This window comes from Coccinella septempunctata, chromosome 1 (genome assembly GCF_907165205.1).
Source record: "Coccinella septempunctata chromosome 1, icCocSept1.1, whole genome shotgun sequence".
In the NCBI taxonomy this organism is placed as follows: domain Eukaryota; kingdom Metazoa; phylum Arthropoda; class Insecta; order Coleoptera; family Coccinellidae; genus Coccinella; species Coccinella septempunctata.
The window spans coordinates 40,897,460-40,914,885 of record NC_058189.1 but is presented as its reverse complement, the minus strand read 5'-3'; the positions used below and the strand labels follow the sequence as shown (position 1 = coordinate 40,914,885).

The 17,426-nt window shown below is 37.9% G+C and overlaps 1 protein-coding gene across 3 annotated transcripts in view; it reads left to right on the top strand.

Moving 5' to 3' along the window:
• Positions 1 to 17,426, top strand: part of LOC123314772 (supervillin-like) — a 275,601-nt gene that overhangs the window by 144,605 nt on the left and 113,570 nt on the right. For all 3 annotated transcript variants that reach the window (XM_044900124.1, XM_044900132.1, XM_044900115.1), the window contains exon 3: positions 14,275 to 14,416. In XM_044900124.1, the coding sequence (XP_044756059.1) occupies positions 14,275 to 14,416 (142 nt within the window). The remainder of the gene's footprint in view (positions 1 to 14,274; positions 14,417 to 17,426) is intronic.

Sequence of the window (17,426 nt, the reverse complement as noted above, 5' to 3'; positions counted from 1 at the left end):
TGAACTTTCTGAAGAACTTGTTATAAAAGCATCTGTAGCTATTCGGAGTGTGGTATTTTGCGAAATATTATTTTTCGTGAAGTTTTTCTAGCTGTTGCATATATTATTGAACCATAGTCAAGTTTCGATTTTATAAGTGTTCGGTATATGGTCAGAAGGGTTTTCTCATCAGCTCCCCATGTATTATTTGCTTGCATGCATGTTCATCCGTTTAATGCAGTCTGATTTTAATTGTTCAATGTGCTCAAGCCATGTCAATTTACAATAGAAGGTTATTCCGAGATATGCGTGTTGGTTTACATTTTGTAGATTAGAGAAATTCATTATTCAGGATATTTCCGCACGAAATACCATGACTATGATATGATGATATGAATTAGTGAATATACCTCTGGTCCATGAAAAATAACTGAGTTGGAATAAAGAAATTACCTTTACTAAGGGCTCATTCTCGTTATTGTCGTTGGTCACACTCCATTCGGTGGTCTTTCCCTTTCCAAAGATTGTATTGGTGAAGAAATATGTCACAGTTTTCATTATTGGTTGATATTTATACACCATAAAGGCTAACTAGGGAAAGTCGTCGAGAGGGTTATCGCCAAAAGGCTGAATGAGGAAACAGAAATGTTGAAGATAATCCCACCCGAACAATTTGGATTTAGACGAGAACACTCGACTGAACTCCAATTACTACGGCTCATAGAATACGTCACCGAAGGAATGCAGACAAAACAGGCCACAGGATTAGTTCTGATGGATATCGAGAGAGCTTTTGATAGAGTATGGCATGAAGGCCTAATCTACAAGATGAAAAAAGCAGGATATTCGACCAAGCTATGCAAGATTATAAGGAACTATCTGAGGAATAGAAACTTTTATGTGAAGATAGATGGAGCAACCTCTCAAACCAGACAATTGGAAGCGGGAGTGCCTCAAGGATCGGTACTTGGACCTCTACTTTACGTAATATACGTTTATGATATCCCGAAGAATGCTAGGAATATGCTCACCTTGTACGCAGATGACACAGGAATAGCGTTCAGACATCGACGCCCAGAGATCATACACCGGAGACTGCAGGAAGCCATAGATGAATTACTCAAATGGTGCATCAAATGGAAAATCCAAATCAATGGAAGAAAGACTCAAGCAATATTACTGCAAAAGAGAAGATTGAGGATGGAAGAGAACCTTGAAGTTGATGGACAAGAGGTTGAATGGAAAAATGAAGCAACATACCTAGGAGTGACGCTTGACAGAGGACTTACATGGAAAAACCACATCAGATGTGCTGTTGGTAAAACAAAAGCCGCAATGAGTAAACTTTATCCACTCATAGGCAGAAGAAGTCATATGAATAAGAACATCAAGTTGACGATGATTAAAACTATTGCGCGACCACAACTCACATATGGATCGGCGGCATGGGGCTTCGCAGCCAAGACCCACATCAAGAGAATACAGGCCACTGAGAATAAACTCCTTAGAATGGCGATGGACGTACCCTGGTTTGTTAGGAACAAACAAATCTACAAGGACTTGGAATGGGAACCAGTTACAGAATTTATGAAGAGAAAGGCGGAAAGGATATTCGACAAAGCCAAACAACATCCAAATGAGGAACTACGAAGATTAGTCGACTACGATCCAACAGAAGAAGCTAGAAGGTCAAGAACCTACCACCGAAGACCGAGAGATCAGTTAAGGATTTAAATGTAACCAAAGAAGAGCTTAACCTATAAAAGCTATAGGCAGCATACAAATATCAACACGACTACGATCGTGTGAGAGTCCAGAAACCATAAGAGTCAACTGGTTAATAGGCAAAATGCCCGGAACCTATGAAGAAGCAGTTAAGGGTTTTTAGTGGGTCTCGAGCTCAGAGAGTGAGAATCCCCACACTGTTCCCCCTCAGGAGAGGGTGTGTTCGTCTGTTTGCAGATTTTCCCCCTGCTACACCAAAAAAAAAAAAAAAAAAAAAAAAGGCTAAGATGTCTAAAACTATGGTGTTTACTGATTCGATTTTGTTTCATTTTTGTCGGGGATATCGGATCAGTTTCATTTTTTCCACTGTAGATAGCGCTGTTTAGAATTCGACAGAGCATTGTCAATTGATATTTGAAAATGATTTGAATACTTTCCTACGACTTAAAAATTTTTTGTATTTATAAACGATTATTGGTATGTGAAAATATATTAATTTCGAGAAAGGGTGTAGAAGATTAATTAATTCAACATGTCAGTTTTCTGTATGGACAATCAAGAACTACAGCTAAGCATTCGGTGTTGTTGAAATTTTTGGCAGAATCAAATAAGATGAACGAACATTCGGGACGGATATAGCTGAGTTTTATGGCAACTTCTGCAATATTTCAAAGGCACTGTATTGGAAATACGTAATGTGATGTGAGAATGTATCAAGAAACAGAAATATATGAATCAATTCGACTCTTTTTCTTCAAATATTCTTCTTCACGAGTAGATATAGTGAAAATTCCCTTTCCGTCAACTGAATATATTGGATATTTGACCAATCAAATATGTTTCATTAAAATCATATTGAATTACCCTCCTCATGGATGAAATTTGTCAAACAGAAATTATCTTGAAGAAGAATAGTAAATACTCCTTCGACCTTCGATAGTGTTGAAATATTGACAGATTTGTTTTTACAACAAAAATTAAACTGTAAATCACAAATATTCCTTAACAGCTGACAAAATAGGCCAGTTCATATTTTGAAATCGTTGATCGATATTCGATATCAACGCAAAACAAAATAAAACGAGAAAGTATCATTGGACTTTCTTTGGTAGAACAAGGATAGAACGAACCGAATGACATGGAGGCGCCCCCACGAAACTAATCCCATATCCCCGATTTGCTGACATGTTGATGCTTGCAAAAAGTGACAAGTGCACACATCTTAATAAAGGCTAATTAAAATGCGAATCTGCATTAAATTGACAGTCGACAGAATGGTGAAAGAACAAAAACAATATTAGACAGCCATTATTATATAGCGTAGAATAATTTAATTTCCTGGTACATAGGGTTGTACAGGGTGGGCAAATTTCGATGTTTTAGCACTACAGCTTTTGAACCAGAGGAGATAGACAAAATCTGATACCCCATTCTCGTTCTCTTTTTCTGAGAAACTAACAAGAGTAGTAGTCATTTTTGGCCACCTTCTTTTGTTTTCGAGTTATAAGCGAAAATTGGAAAAAGGGCGATTTAGAAATAAATTTATATCTCCGCTAATACTGATGATAGAGCTCTGAAATTAAAACATTATACAGGTCTTTTTTAAGTAGAATCCAGTGGCGTGCTTGCCTTTTTAGCAGGATTTTTAATTACGAAGCTATGCCCCAAAGTTGTTTTTTTAAATGGGAACAGTAGATTTCTGTGCAATTTTTTGAAAGCTTAATATTTACTGATTTCAATAATATATAACATCATATGGTTTGCATCAATATAAATAATAAAAAATGGTCAAAAACCTTTTTTCTCAATATTTCTATGGTTTCAACTTTTGATGAGAATAGAAAAATGTAGCATCTTATTATTACCACAGTCTCCTTCTATAAGCCCTTTTATTTCTATGCTTCTTACTCAATTTCTCCAAGATTCAAATTTTGTGAAAATTGGTAAAAAGCATAGAAAGAATGACATTGCCGGAAGGAGACTGCTCTTCTGATAGGAAGCTCTATTTTTCTGTGCTCGTCAAAAGTTGAAACCATAGAAATATTGAGAAAAAAGTTTTTTACCATTTTCTATTATTTATATTGATACAAATCATATGATGTCATATATTTTTGAAATCAGTAAAAATTAAGCTTTCAAAAAATTGCACAAAAATCTAGTGTTCTCATTTAAAAAAACATAACTTTGTGTCATAGCTTCGTAATTAAAAATCCTGCTAAAAAGGCAAGCACGCCACTGGATTCTACTAAAAAAAGCGCCTGTATAGAGTCATTCGGGGCAACCGTGCGCACTTTTGCCTTTCAAGCCATACCCTGTTCCAAATGTTGAAGCTAGGAAAATTAAAACATATTCATAAGATAGAGAATTTTCTAATCTATAAGAAAACATCAAAAAGCAAACAAACAAAAACGTTTTCTTTGCGCAAAAAAGAATTTAATAGAGAAAGTCGGAGTGCGTTCACATGCGCCGTATTGCGGGTAAGTGTGCGCACCCTCACGGGATAAGTGAACGCAGTGCTTTGTGAACCACACAATCAAAACAAATTACAAAATAATGTCATCAAAATGTTACAATATTAGAGAAATGCTATTTATTGTCAATACAGAAGCGCCTTTTTACAAGCAGTGTATCATTGTTCGTGCCACAATTCTTGGTGAACACAACACTTGATACATTCCCCTGTTGGTGGCTCTTCATATTTTTCTGAACAAATAGGACAATATTGATCGAGTCTTAACCAAGAAAATCAACAATGTCATAATTTATTCCTCACTGAACTAATGCTCATATAATGAATCTATGCGCACACTTACGCGCGCACACTTTCCCCAGTAAGCCAAAATTTGAATCGACGTTCTTATAGAGTTGAGCAGCTGAGAGAACCTAAAATTTTTTATTATAAATTTAGATTAATATGCCCATGATCGAATAAAATATTGCTTTACACTGTCGGACTCGGAACTTGGGCCTGGCAGAATTTGCAGAGATGCTGAAAATTAACAAGATTGCAAATAAAAAGTTAACAAAACGTCGCACGGTGCACTCCTATGAAAAACTAATCTGGGGATTCTGCGCCCTTGCTTCACCCAAATGAACCCCTCTTTCATACATTGCATAGTCGAGATATACGCACTGCGCACACTTACCCACTGCGCTCAGTTACCCCGAATGACACTAATGTTTTAATTTCAGAGCTCTATCATCAGCATTAGCGGAGATATAAATTCATTTCGAAATCACCAATTTTCCAATTTTCGCTTATAACTTGAAAACAAAAGAAGGTGACCAAAAATGACTACTACTCTTGTTAGTTTCTCAGAAAAAGAGAACGAGAATGGGGTATCAGATTTTGTCTATCTCCACTGGTTCAAAAGCTGTAGTGCTAAAACATCGAAATTTGCCCACCCTGTACAAATCAATCACTCCTCAACAATTCCTATTGTAACCAATCCGGCCCTTGCGGTCGGACCTTTCGAGAAACAGAGCGGTCGAGAAATTCCAGAATAACCGCGAATCTACCTGAATGTTTCCGGCGCCTATATAAGCCCAGCGGAGGAGCAGGTAGGAAGTACAAGTACAAGTACAGTAACGGTGCAAGCGACTAGTGAAAATAAACAAGAGTGGAAATAAATAGTAGTGTGATAGTTAGGTTGTCAGTTATAAGTGTGTATTAAGTGTAAATAAATAATTTTAATAAGTTGGACGTTTTAATCAAGCGAAGAAAACGTTACATTGGTGTCAAGTGTGCGGTTCAACATCGCTCGAATTAAATAAATAATTTTGGATATTTGGAGTTCATGCCAGTGACCACAAGACTGCAGAACGCGATGGAGACTCAAGCGGTAATGGACTTTTTGAGAAAATTAAATGAGAAAATGGACGAGAATTCTTGTAAGTTGGAAGAAAATTCTCGAAAATTGAATGAGAAAATGGACCAGATTAAGGAAAATTGTAATGATGTGGTGAGTCAACTTACAGATAAATTGGATAAGAAACTGGAAACCATAAATGAAAAATTTGAAAAAGTAGACGAGAAGTTTGATATAGTGAACGAGAAATTTTACGAAGTTTATGAAAGTGTTCATGGAAAGTTTGACAAAGTTTATGAAAGAGTTGACGAAAAGTTTGACAAAGTTTATGACGACGTTAATGGAAAATTGGAGGAAATGGCAGGAATAATTGAACATCATTCCAAATTGATAGATTCCTTGAAAAGAATGTCAAACAGAACAGATATTCTGGCTTCAACACCCTACAGCACAGCGAAAGCGGAAAATGACGGCGAAGGTAGTAGAATGAAGATCAAGCCTCCAACTTTTGATGGAAAAATACCCTGGTCAACTTACCAAAAACAGTTTGAAGCTGCTGCGCTGGCAAACAATTGGAACGATAACGAAAAAGCCACGGCATTAATAATAGCTCTACGAGGAGAGGCGCTCAACATTCTGCAAACGATTCCGGAGAGCCAACAAGCCTGTTACGAAGTTCTTACATCGAAACTTCAGATGAGATATGGTGATGCTCATCTACAACAAGTATACCATGCACAAATAAAGAATCGAGTGCAGAAAACAGGGGAAAATCTCCAAGAGTTTGAAGCTGATGTGGCGAGATTAGTCAGGCTGGCTTATCCATCTGCTCCAGATAGCTTCCTGGAACAGCTATCAATCCAGACATTCGTGGACGGGATAAAGGATAGCGAAATACAACAAGCCCTGAGACTAGCACGCCCTAGAACCATAGATGATGCCTTAGCCCAGGCTTTGGAAATAGAGGCAGCGAAGCAAGCGTCGCATAGAGGACACCTTCGTGTAAGACAAGTCCAAGAAACAGACCGATCTATTGAGGACATTGTCAGAGAACAAATCCGCAGAATATCACAAACTAGGAAAAAGGATACTGTGTGCTGGAACTGCAACAAAAGTGGGCATTTCAAGCGAAACTGTCCAGAATTGGAAAAAGAGTCGCAGCAGGGAAACTAAAAGGGGTCGGTGATAAGGGGCATAAATCGACCCAAGCCAAAAATGCCCCCGAAGTGATAATCCGAGGAATAATGTCTAAGGATTTATCAAGCATAGTTATCCCTGGAAAGATAAATGATCGAAATGTGAAAATACTGGTAGACACTGGCTCGACCAAAACCATTGTGCGTCCAGAAATTGCTGAAGGATTGGAGATTCGCCCAGTTAGGATCAAACTTCGAACTGCGTCTGGACAAGAAATACCGACTTATGGATCGATCGTCTCCACTATTGAATTAGGAAACACATCAGTTAACCACGAAGTTCTGGTAGCTGGAATCACGGAAGAAGTTATTCTGGGATTGGACCTTGTTAAGAAGCTTGGATGCCGAGTGACGTACTTCGGCTAGGAAGTGAAGAGATTCCATTCAATGATGTGGAGGACAAGATATATCGGATTCGACTGACCGAGGACATCACGTTGCCAGGGCGAACTGAAGGCATAGTGACTGGTAGATGTGACGACGTAACGAGGAGTGGCTGCGTGAGAGTAATTGAGCCCTCTGACGATACAACCTTAGCTAAAGGACTACTACTTGGAAAGACCTTGGTAAGGGTAAGAGACAGCATTCCCATCCGATTGCTAAATGTCAACATGTTTCCAGTCACCCTGAAGAAGGATACCTTGATTGGACGTGGTGTACCTGTGTACCATATTTCGGGTGGGATAAGTACTGCAGAAGTCTCAAAATCGCAAAGCAATTCTGAAGAACTGGTGTCCCTCCTCACTTCAAAATGTCAAGAGCTCGACCGATACCAACTACTCGAAGTGAGAAAATTGGTTCAAACGTTCTCCGACGTTTTTGCTACGGACGGAAAAGCAGGGAAGACTGATGTTGTGCAGCATAAAATCAATACTGGTGATGCACAACCTATCCGACAGCATCCTAGACGTCTTCCTCTGGCAAAAAGGGAAGAAGCTGAAAGGATTATTGAAGACATGGCGAGAGAAGGTGTAATCGAACCGTCAGATAGCCCCTGGACATCGCCCGTAGTATTAGTGAAGAAGAAGGATGGAACTACTAGATTCTGCGTAGACTATAGGCAGCTCAATCAGGCCACGAAAAAGGACAGCTATCCCTTACCGAGAATTGATGATACCCTGGATACACTCTCGGGATCACGTTGGTTTTTCACCTTGGATCTGAAGAGTGGATATTGGCAGGTTGGCTTGGATCCAAAAGACAAAGAAAAGACTGCCTTCAGTATTGGAACGGGTCTGTGGCAGTTTAAAGTTATGCCTTTCGGTCTATGCAATGCTCCTGCCACATTTGAACGTCTGATGGAGACAATATTGAGAGGGCTCTCCTGGAAAACTTGTCTGGTGTATCTGGATGATGTGATAGTAGTGGGAAAATCATTCCAAGATCACTTACACAACCTATCCGAGGTTTTCCAGCGACTTCGCGATGCCAACCTAAAGCTTAGTCCTAAAAAGTGTAATCTGTTTCGAACAGAAGTGAAATATTTGGGACACGTAGTTTCACGGGGAGGTGTGAAAGTTGATCCGGATAAGATCAAGGCAGTGCAGGAATGGCCTATACCGAAAGACAAGAGTGAGTTGCGGAGTTTCTTAGGCCTTTGCACTTATTATAGAAGATTTGTATCTGGTTTTGCCAACGTTGCCAAGCCACTGACGAAATTGACGGAAGATGGACAGGAGTACATATGGTCCGATGATTGCGCTGAAGCCTTCGAACGATTGAAAAAGGCTCTGGTCACAGCTCCAGTTCTGAGTTACGCAAGGGCTGAAGGTAAATTTGTGCTCGACACCGACGCCAGTAATACAGCCATTGGCGGCGTTCTATCGCAAGTCCAGGATGGACAGGAAAGAGTCATCGGGTACTTCAGCAAGGTGTTGTCCAAACCAGAACGGAATTATTGCGTGACCAGGAGGGAACTTTTAGCAGTCATCAAGTCCGTAGAACATTTCTACAAATATTTGTACGGAAGGAAATTCTTACTAAGAACGGACCATGCTGCTTTGAAATGGCTCCTGAGTTTCAAGAACCCGGAAGGACAAGTGGCTAGATGGATTGAGAGGCTGCAAGAGTATGACTTTGACACTGAACACAGAGCGGGGACTAGCCATCGCAATGCAGACGCGTTATCTAGAAGACCTTGTCCCGAGAATTGCAGCCATTGTTCGCGCCTGGAAGAAAAGATCGATTTAAGGCGGACCACCGTAATCGAAGACGACTGGCTACCTGAAGAAATTCAAAGAGCACAAGAGGAAGATAACGACTTGAAAGTAATCCTGAGTTGGAAGAAGAGCGGTAGACGACCTACTTGGGAAGAAGTATCCAGACTGAGCAAGAATGTAAAGTCGTATTGGGCACAATGGGAAACATTGAAGATTGATGGAGGTCTTCTAAAACGTTGTTGGGAAAATGAAGATGGAACTGAGCAGAGACTTCAGTTGATTGTGCCAAAGAGCCGTGTGACAGACATTCTGACCAGACTACATAATGGAACTTCAGGTGGACATTTCGGGATAACCAAGACGTTGGAAAAAGTCAGGCAGCGATTTTATTGGCTAAATTGTAAGAGAGACGTTAAAGATTGGTGTAGAAGATGCAAGGTTTGTGCTGCTGCTAACGGACCTTATGGTAAAGGGAAAGCACCAATGAGGCAATATAACGTCGGATCCCCCATGGAACGAGTAGCTATCGACATCGCTGGCCCCTTTCCCGAAACAGACCATGGAAACAAGTACATTTTGGTAGCGATGGACTATTTCACGAAATGGGTGGAAGCCTACGGTATTCCTAATCAAGAGGCAAGTACGGTAGCTGATAAATTGGTCAGAGAATTCTTCTGCAGATTTGGAATACCTCTGGAGCTGCATTGTGATCAAGGCCGAAATTTTGAATCGAAGTTATACCAAGAAGTATGCAGCAAATTGGGAATTCACAAAACAAGGACTACACCTCTTCATCCACAATCAGACGGCATGGTCGAACGAATGAATCGGACCATGGGAAAACATCTAGCCAAAGTAGTTTCTGATCACCAGCGGGATTGGGATGAATATTTACATCTATTCACCATGGCATATAGATCTTCGGTTCAAGAATCTACCAAGGAAACTCCAACCAGTATAATGTTCGGCCGAGAAATAAGACTGCCTTGCGACTTAGAGTTTGGATGTAAGCCTGGAGAAGACGTAGCTGGGGAGGACTACGTTAGTAAATTAAGGAACAAGCTGGATTACATTCATGGCAAGGTGCGCAATCAAATGCAGCAAGCAAGTGACCGAATGAAAATGCGCTACGACATCAAGGCTATTGAAGGTGGATTCACCACTGGGGATCTGGTGTGGCTACATAATCCACAAAGGAAGAAAGGTTTTTCACCAAAGCTGCAGAGACAGTGGGAGGGACCGTATGAAATAATCAAGAGGATAAATGATGTAGTTTATCGGATAAGGAAGCTCCCCAGAGGAAAACCAAAGGTTGTCCATTTCAACCGATTAGCCCCGTACGCGCAGGACGAAGAAGAAGTACGTCTTGTGGAAGCCCCGATGCAAGGTAGCAGTGATTACCAGAAGTTTATGGATTGTTATGGTGAGACACGCGTTGCACGGTTCGGCGTTACACAGGAAGTACATCAAGATCTCTTTACCGCGTCTAAGGAATACTCTCTCGCTCATTGCGTAGCGGAGGACCTTCGTATGAACAAAGGAATAGCAAGAGTATTCAGAAATAAATTTGGACGTCAGGAACAACTATTGCGACAGCAGCCAAGAATCGGAAAAGTTTTGAAATTGAAGGCTGAAGGTCGGTTCATTTATCACCTAGTCACGAAGCAACATTCCTATCAGAAGCCAACCTATCAGAATCTATGGACGGCACTGCATAGCTTGAAAGAAGACCTTCAACGCTTTGGGGTTAGGAAATTAGCTGTTCCCAAGCTCGGTTGTGGATTGGACCAGCTAAATTGGCGAGTTGTGCGAAGCATGCTGGAGGTGGTATTTCAGGGGACCGGTATAAGGATCCTGGTGTGCAGTTTCAACCCAAAGCAGGCCAGGGAGCCTGGAAAAACTGTGGAGTGCTACTTCCATCAGAATGGCTACTGTAGGAATGGTGATGAGTGCAAGTTTCGCCACGGTCCTCGGAGGAATTCACTAAATCTGTTCTGGGACAGAACAGGCTTAAGGAGGGGACAGTGTAACCAATCCGGCCCTTGCGGTCGGACCTTTCGAGAAACAGAGCGGTCGAGAAATTCCAGAATAACCGCGAATCTACCTGAATGTTTCCGGCGCCTATATAAGCCCAGCGGAGGAGCAGGTAGGAAGTACAAGTACAAGTACAGTAACGGTGCAAGCGACTAGTGAAAATAAACAAGAGTGGAAATAAATAGTAGTGTGATAGTTAGGTTGTCAGTTATAAGTGTGTATTAAGTGTAAATAAATAATTTTAATAAGTTGGACGTTTTAATCAAGCGAAGAAAACGTTACACTATTGAGCTTTTAGGGTAATGTTCATGATGTTTCGTCAGCATTGTTATTATTATTGATATTATTGTTCTCATTTGTCTCTGTAAGGCTGCTAAATCGGTGGTGGTCCAATAGGTGATACTGAATGAGTTAGCTCAGTGCCGAGCAAGCGTAGCTATTAATCGCTTCGATCAGATTATACCAGTTTTAGTTATCCTTCTTATGGTTGTATTCTGCTTTTCGTCAGTAAGTTACAAATCTGTAGCGTACAATGTAGGCTACAGTCAGTGTCAGAGTCCGATTGACAGATTCGTAAATAATGCAATTCTGGAAATGTTCTTGTAACTATCTTCTTTACAGAATTACTTTTGAACTACTTATCGTGGATAGTTAAGGAAAAGCTTATGAAAATTTATAGGTTGGCTTACAGATGAAAGCAGAATACCACCAGTAATCTTCGACTGAACTCCTCTGTTAATACTCACTTCATCTGGCTCTGATTGATCTTTCTAGCCTCTTTCATACTTAGAAACTTTTGCATCTCCTTCCTTCAATGCTTCGATTTCCGCACTTTCCTCGAGTTTGAATGTACCGTCTACTATTTCGCCTATCGTTATATTAAGAAGACTACATATTTGCAGCTCAAACTTCAATTATATGACTTCGGAGAATTCTTATCATTATTATTATAATACATTAATCTCATATCAAAATCATTTTCTACTTCTAAGATATTCTTGTATTAATATGATATTCTTGTAGTTCTAATACTTCCACCGATCGATCTGCTCGTCTTGTCTTAAAATTCATTATTGGAAGTAATGAAGCGAAACTTCCGTTTCGCGCTCTCAATATCAAATTTACCCAATGTCATTAATTTAGAGCTCGGCTCGAAATCGGAACTCGGAAATTCATTCACACCTTCTCGTTAATCAATTAGTTTCAATCGAATTTATGGATCATTTCTCATTAACTTTTACAACAGAAAATCCACTCGATCGATTTGATTATTAATGGAATATAGGTACGCTTCCAACATAATAACATTGTTCGTAGAACAGAAATAACCGAGTTCAGTTACCGTAGAATATCGGTGTACATTCCTTAAATATCAGGCAGATTGATATGTCATGTATATAGCAAAGGAATCCGAATTCATTGACTCCACTTGAGCTGTGCTGTATGATAAATACTTTACTTCTTTGTTTGGGTCAGCTTCTCGAATGGTGAAACGAATTGTGGCTGGTTCTGACACATTGTGCCAAGTTTAAGCTTTTATGTTTAGACCTTCGTTACTTCGCCTTCAATAACATCAACTGAAAAAACAAAACACATACGAATTTTTGGAATAAACAATGAAAGGAAGGAGTCTGAAACATCTCATAGTGCGCTCTGAATATTTATTTTTCAAAATATGTAATGATTTCCACCACACCAACTTGGGTGTGGATTTTTCTGATTAAAAACAGGGGTTCACTACATAAAAAATTTTGAAGTTTTTCCAAAGAACCTCAGAGTTCTTTTTTGTAGATGAGTAGATGACTGTACAGGGTGGGCAAAATACGTTGTCTACTGAAGGGATCTCTACAACTATAGCAGCTAGAAGAAAACTGATAAAACATTCTCGAGCTCTTTTTTCTTGAATAATCTAAAACTGAAAACAGGTCTAGCTTAACGTTCATAGATTTTGAGTTATGAACGAAAATTGAGAAATTGCCATTTTCAATGAAGCTGAATAACTCGCTTATTTGAACTCGAATTCGAAATCCGTTGCTACATTCTACAGGCACTTTTTTATGAGGAATTCGAATATGATCTTATTAAATTTTTTGATCCAGTCATTTTCGAGATACGACAGGTATTTCTGATTTTTCAAATGTAAACTATAGTTGGGAGTTCTTCCATCTTGCTGCAAATTTTTTGCCGATTTCAAAAATCTATCATATGTCGCTATTCACATAAATTTAATGTAAGAAAAAATATTCAATTCTTTTTCCTGATTTTCATTTCACTGTTGCATTTACAATAGGCTGGCGTAACCATAGCGACCGATGAAAATGCATTATGGTTCGTGAACTCCACATAATTCTATGTGAAATCAACCTTCTGTGTGTCTTCCGACATTCGAATAATTATTTCTTTTTAATATTCACATCGAGATCGATATCCTTAAGACAGTAAAAGACTTTCGTCTGATTATTAAAGAAAAAAATGTATTCAATTATCGGTTTTTTTATTTATGAAAGAAACTTAAAGAGTCAGTTATATAAAAAATACGATAATAAACTATAAATATAATTTTTACAAGAAGTAAGATGATGAAAAATAGATACATCTATCAAGGGTAGTGTTCGAATTGTGAACCATCGATAGATAAGCATGCCAAACTAACACCACGTATGGCGTTTATTAATTTTTCATAATATGGTATTCTTGTTTCGTAAATTTTATTTTTCAATCCGTGATTCCAATCATAGAGGCTCAGGTTTACAAAAGATAATGCATATTCAACGGTCGCTATGAATGCCAGCCTACTTATAATTTAGCAGGAAAAAGTATTAAATTTTTTTTCTCGTGTAATATTTATGGGAATAGCGACATATGATACATTTTTGAAATAAGCAAAAAAATTTCAGCAATATGAAAGAACTTTCCACTATAGTTTATATTTGAAAAATTAAAATTCCCTGTCGTATCTCGAAAATGACTGGATCGAAAAATTCAATAATATCTTATCCGAATTCGTCATAAAAAAGTGAATGTAACAACGGATTCCGAATACGAGTTCAAATAAGCGAGTTATTCAGCTTCATTGAAAATGACAATTTCTCAGTTTTCATTCGTAGCTCAAAATCTATGAACGTTAGGCTAGATCTGTTTTCAGTTGTGGATTAGACAGGAAATAAGAGCTAGAGAATGTGTCGTCCGTTTTCTTCTAGCTGCTCTAGTTCTCGAGAACCCTTCAGTAGACAACGAATTTTGCCCAACCTGTATATTCTAATATTTTATCTATATGTATATGTAGTATATATCTATATGATTTTTTGAATTATTCCTATCTCCAGTAAATAATATAATATAATTATACTAATCGTCATTTTGACTTTTCAGAGAACTCGTATGCCTCCATCACCTTTGGTTAGTGGATCAAGAACTATTATTAGTGCATTCGACAAGGATAAAAGTAGTAAAAGGAAAAGCAGTTTAAATAAACCCCAAAATTCTGATGAAATATGCTCACAAAACAATACAGGTCAGTAAAGTTCTTGCCACGATTAAAATCGTGACATCTATAGCTATTGTTCTTGTAGCTCTATACAGGGTGACCCACGGTGGGTTATTAGACGTTTACGGATTGTTCTGAAAATTTGGGTAACAGCATTGAGTTAAATACTCAATGGTACCAGGGTTTACGCTTCTGATCTATCATATTTTCAATCTGGCGAAGTTGTCGATTATATAAAAAAATACATACCACAAACTTAGTTAGTGGAAGTGAACATCCTATTTATTTCAACTTTTTTTGTTTCTCTATCCCAATCTGAGTATTTTTGTCTAGTAGTTCCCTTTCCCTACTTCTGAAACTTTCTGGGATATTAGCGGTTCTCCACAAAAAATTGCCATGAATTCAATTAAATATACATATAGAAAAGGCATTTTATATTGTAGGGAGCTGAAATTTTGAAAATAGGTCACTGAGATCCTGAGGATGACTTTCGCGTACGAAACAAACTTGGGTTGTATACAGGGTGTTCCAAATTTTTTTTCTTAATATTTGATACAAAAACGGCAAAAAGTTGATTTTCGAATGGACCGACCTTCTAGTCCATATAAGTAGTGTTCTTCTGTACTGATTCAACTGAAGGAACTTATGTCATTCAACTGAAACTGATTTTGCAATCAGAGCACATTTATGTGCTGAATTCCAGACTTAATGAAATAATTTATCATCACTCTTAGGACGTTTATTTATATTACTTTAACTTTTATATAAGCAGTCGGTTGGCCATATAATAATCACTTGAAATGTCGTCAATGTCAAAATAAAGTTGCCACTACCATTTATCAACTCCAATTTTTTTAGCTGCAAAAATACCGAAAGTGCACATCAAAAGCAAAGAAACAATATCAAAGGAAGAAATGAATATCTGCTTATTTTTTAATATTTCTAAATTTCTAATAGTAATCCTGAATTTTGAAATCGACGGTTTATCAGACTGTATCGAACATATTCGATGTACCTAAATTGATATCATGTTTCATCTGAATCTGCACGAGTAATATTTCAGCTACATGTTTCCACAATCAGAAAGATAGTGAGAGAAGAGGATGACAAAAAATTTCGTTCTATTGGGAGACACGAAAACATGGTGGCAATTGATGATTTCAATGCGGAAGTTAATTCGGAATATAAATGGTGGGGGAAATTACTTTCCCAAATTCCCAACACCAGCCAACGTCCCATTTTTGGGATACGCCATTTTGGGCAAGATTTCTTAAATTCTATCAAAGAAATCTACAGTCTACAGTACACTGGTATTGCCATTGCTAAAGTATGTTCTTCACTTTTTTATAGTCAGATAGTTCTCAGTAACTATAAGATAAATGAGACTGATTCAATAAGTCAGGCGTCTTTAGATTGTCATACATTGTAGAGTGATTTGAATATATTTCTGACGAGAAAATTTGAATTTTACCATCACAGTCTTATTGCTGAATAGCGTGTTCTTTCGATAGAGAATATAATTGACCCGGTTCTCTTCGTTATCTGTTCGAAATTCCTTGCTGATTTTGTAGTCCCAATTTTGGGACATTGGCTGGAAGTGATAATTATGAGTAGCAGAATTGTCCAACTGTCCGTGACATTGAACTCACATTTGAAGATCCAGAATTCTGGAAAGATATGGATATTAATAAAGCAATAATTCCTCCAGACCCGGTTATCTCAACCGACACAGTAGATTTTGAAGAGAATGACATAAGAGGAGAAGAAATATTGGATGTCGTAGGTTCTTATTCTTTTTACCATCATCTACTTTGAACTTAGGCAGACGGAAGCAAAAGGAATGTGTCTCCTCATCTCAAAAAGACAAATGAAAAAACAAAAACCTCGAGTATATTTCGAATACCATCTGAAAGTCCATATTGTTTTTTTTTTTCAAACATTTATTCCCCTTTGGCCATCGTCCATAAATGGGATGCTATTTTTCTGGGAATTGAAAAAACATTTTTCCAAAATTTCACTGAACATTGACAACTATTTTATACAAAAAAAATCGAACTTTTTCATTCTACATATATCAGTTCTGGCTTATATTGGGTTAAAATATATATAAATACATTAAATACAAAAGAAACGCAAAATTTTATGTGAACAAAAGCATGTCACTACATCTAGTCAGGCAGAATTGTTTTCTTTTACAATAGATATAAATATTTTTTTCATAAAGATGAAAATATCAGATTAAAATGAAGCTGATGTAACGTCTTCAACCATTATTCCGAAAGGATATCCAAGCATCTGCATATTTTGTGTCAATAATCTAATACTCTTTTAAAGCAAAAATAAACACCCAAACACTGATCTCTTGTTACTTACCATGCAAATAACAAAAGATAAGATATTGCTTCAATTTTATATAAACGTTAATAATGTGCATCTTATATTTTCGTAACATTTTACGAAGTAAATTCACACAAAGATAAAACAAGTAATTACTTTTACGTAGAACGGCCAACATAGGATTCAAGCACAAACATGTTTTGAATAGCGTCCTAACCTCACATTTTGATTCTTTACAGTGTGAAATGTGTCAAATTTCTATGGCCAGCCGACGAATAAACACCATAGATTAAATGAACAGAGTCACTGTAGAAAATTACAGTGACTCTAACGAGACAGTGGCGACAATTGTGGTCTCGTTTTTCATCGTTTTAGCAAGAATATGGCGGATTTGGTCACGTGACGTGACGTGAGCCAATCCGCATGGCTGAGACGCCATATTCTTGCTAAATTTCCAATTGTCGCCACTGTGTTTGATAGAGTCACTGTATAGAAAATCAAGCTTTAGAGCTATCTGTTTTTACGGTATAGGTACTAATTTGATTAAAAAAAAATATTGGAAAGGATTCTGTAGTGCACATTTCAAGTTTTCTCCTGGTAGTCCAGACAAACATCTGAAAAATTTCCAAAGTAAATCAGAGAATAATTCGCATTAGCTGTTGATTGGGAAATTATTTTCAATGAAAAATGAGAGCTAATA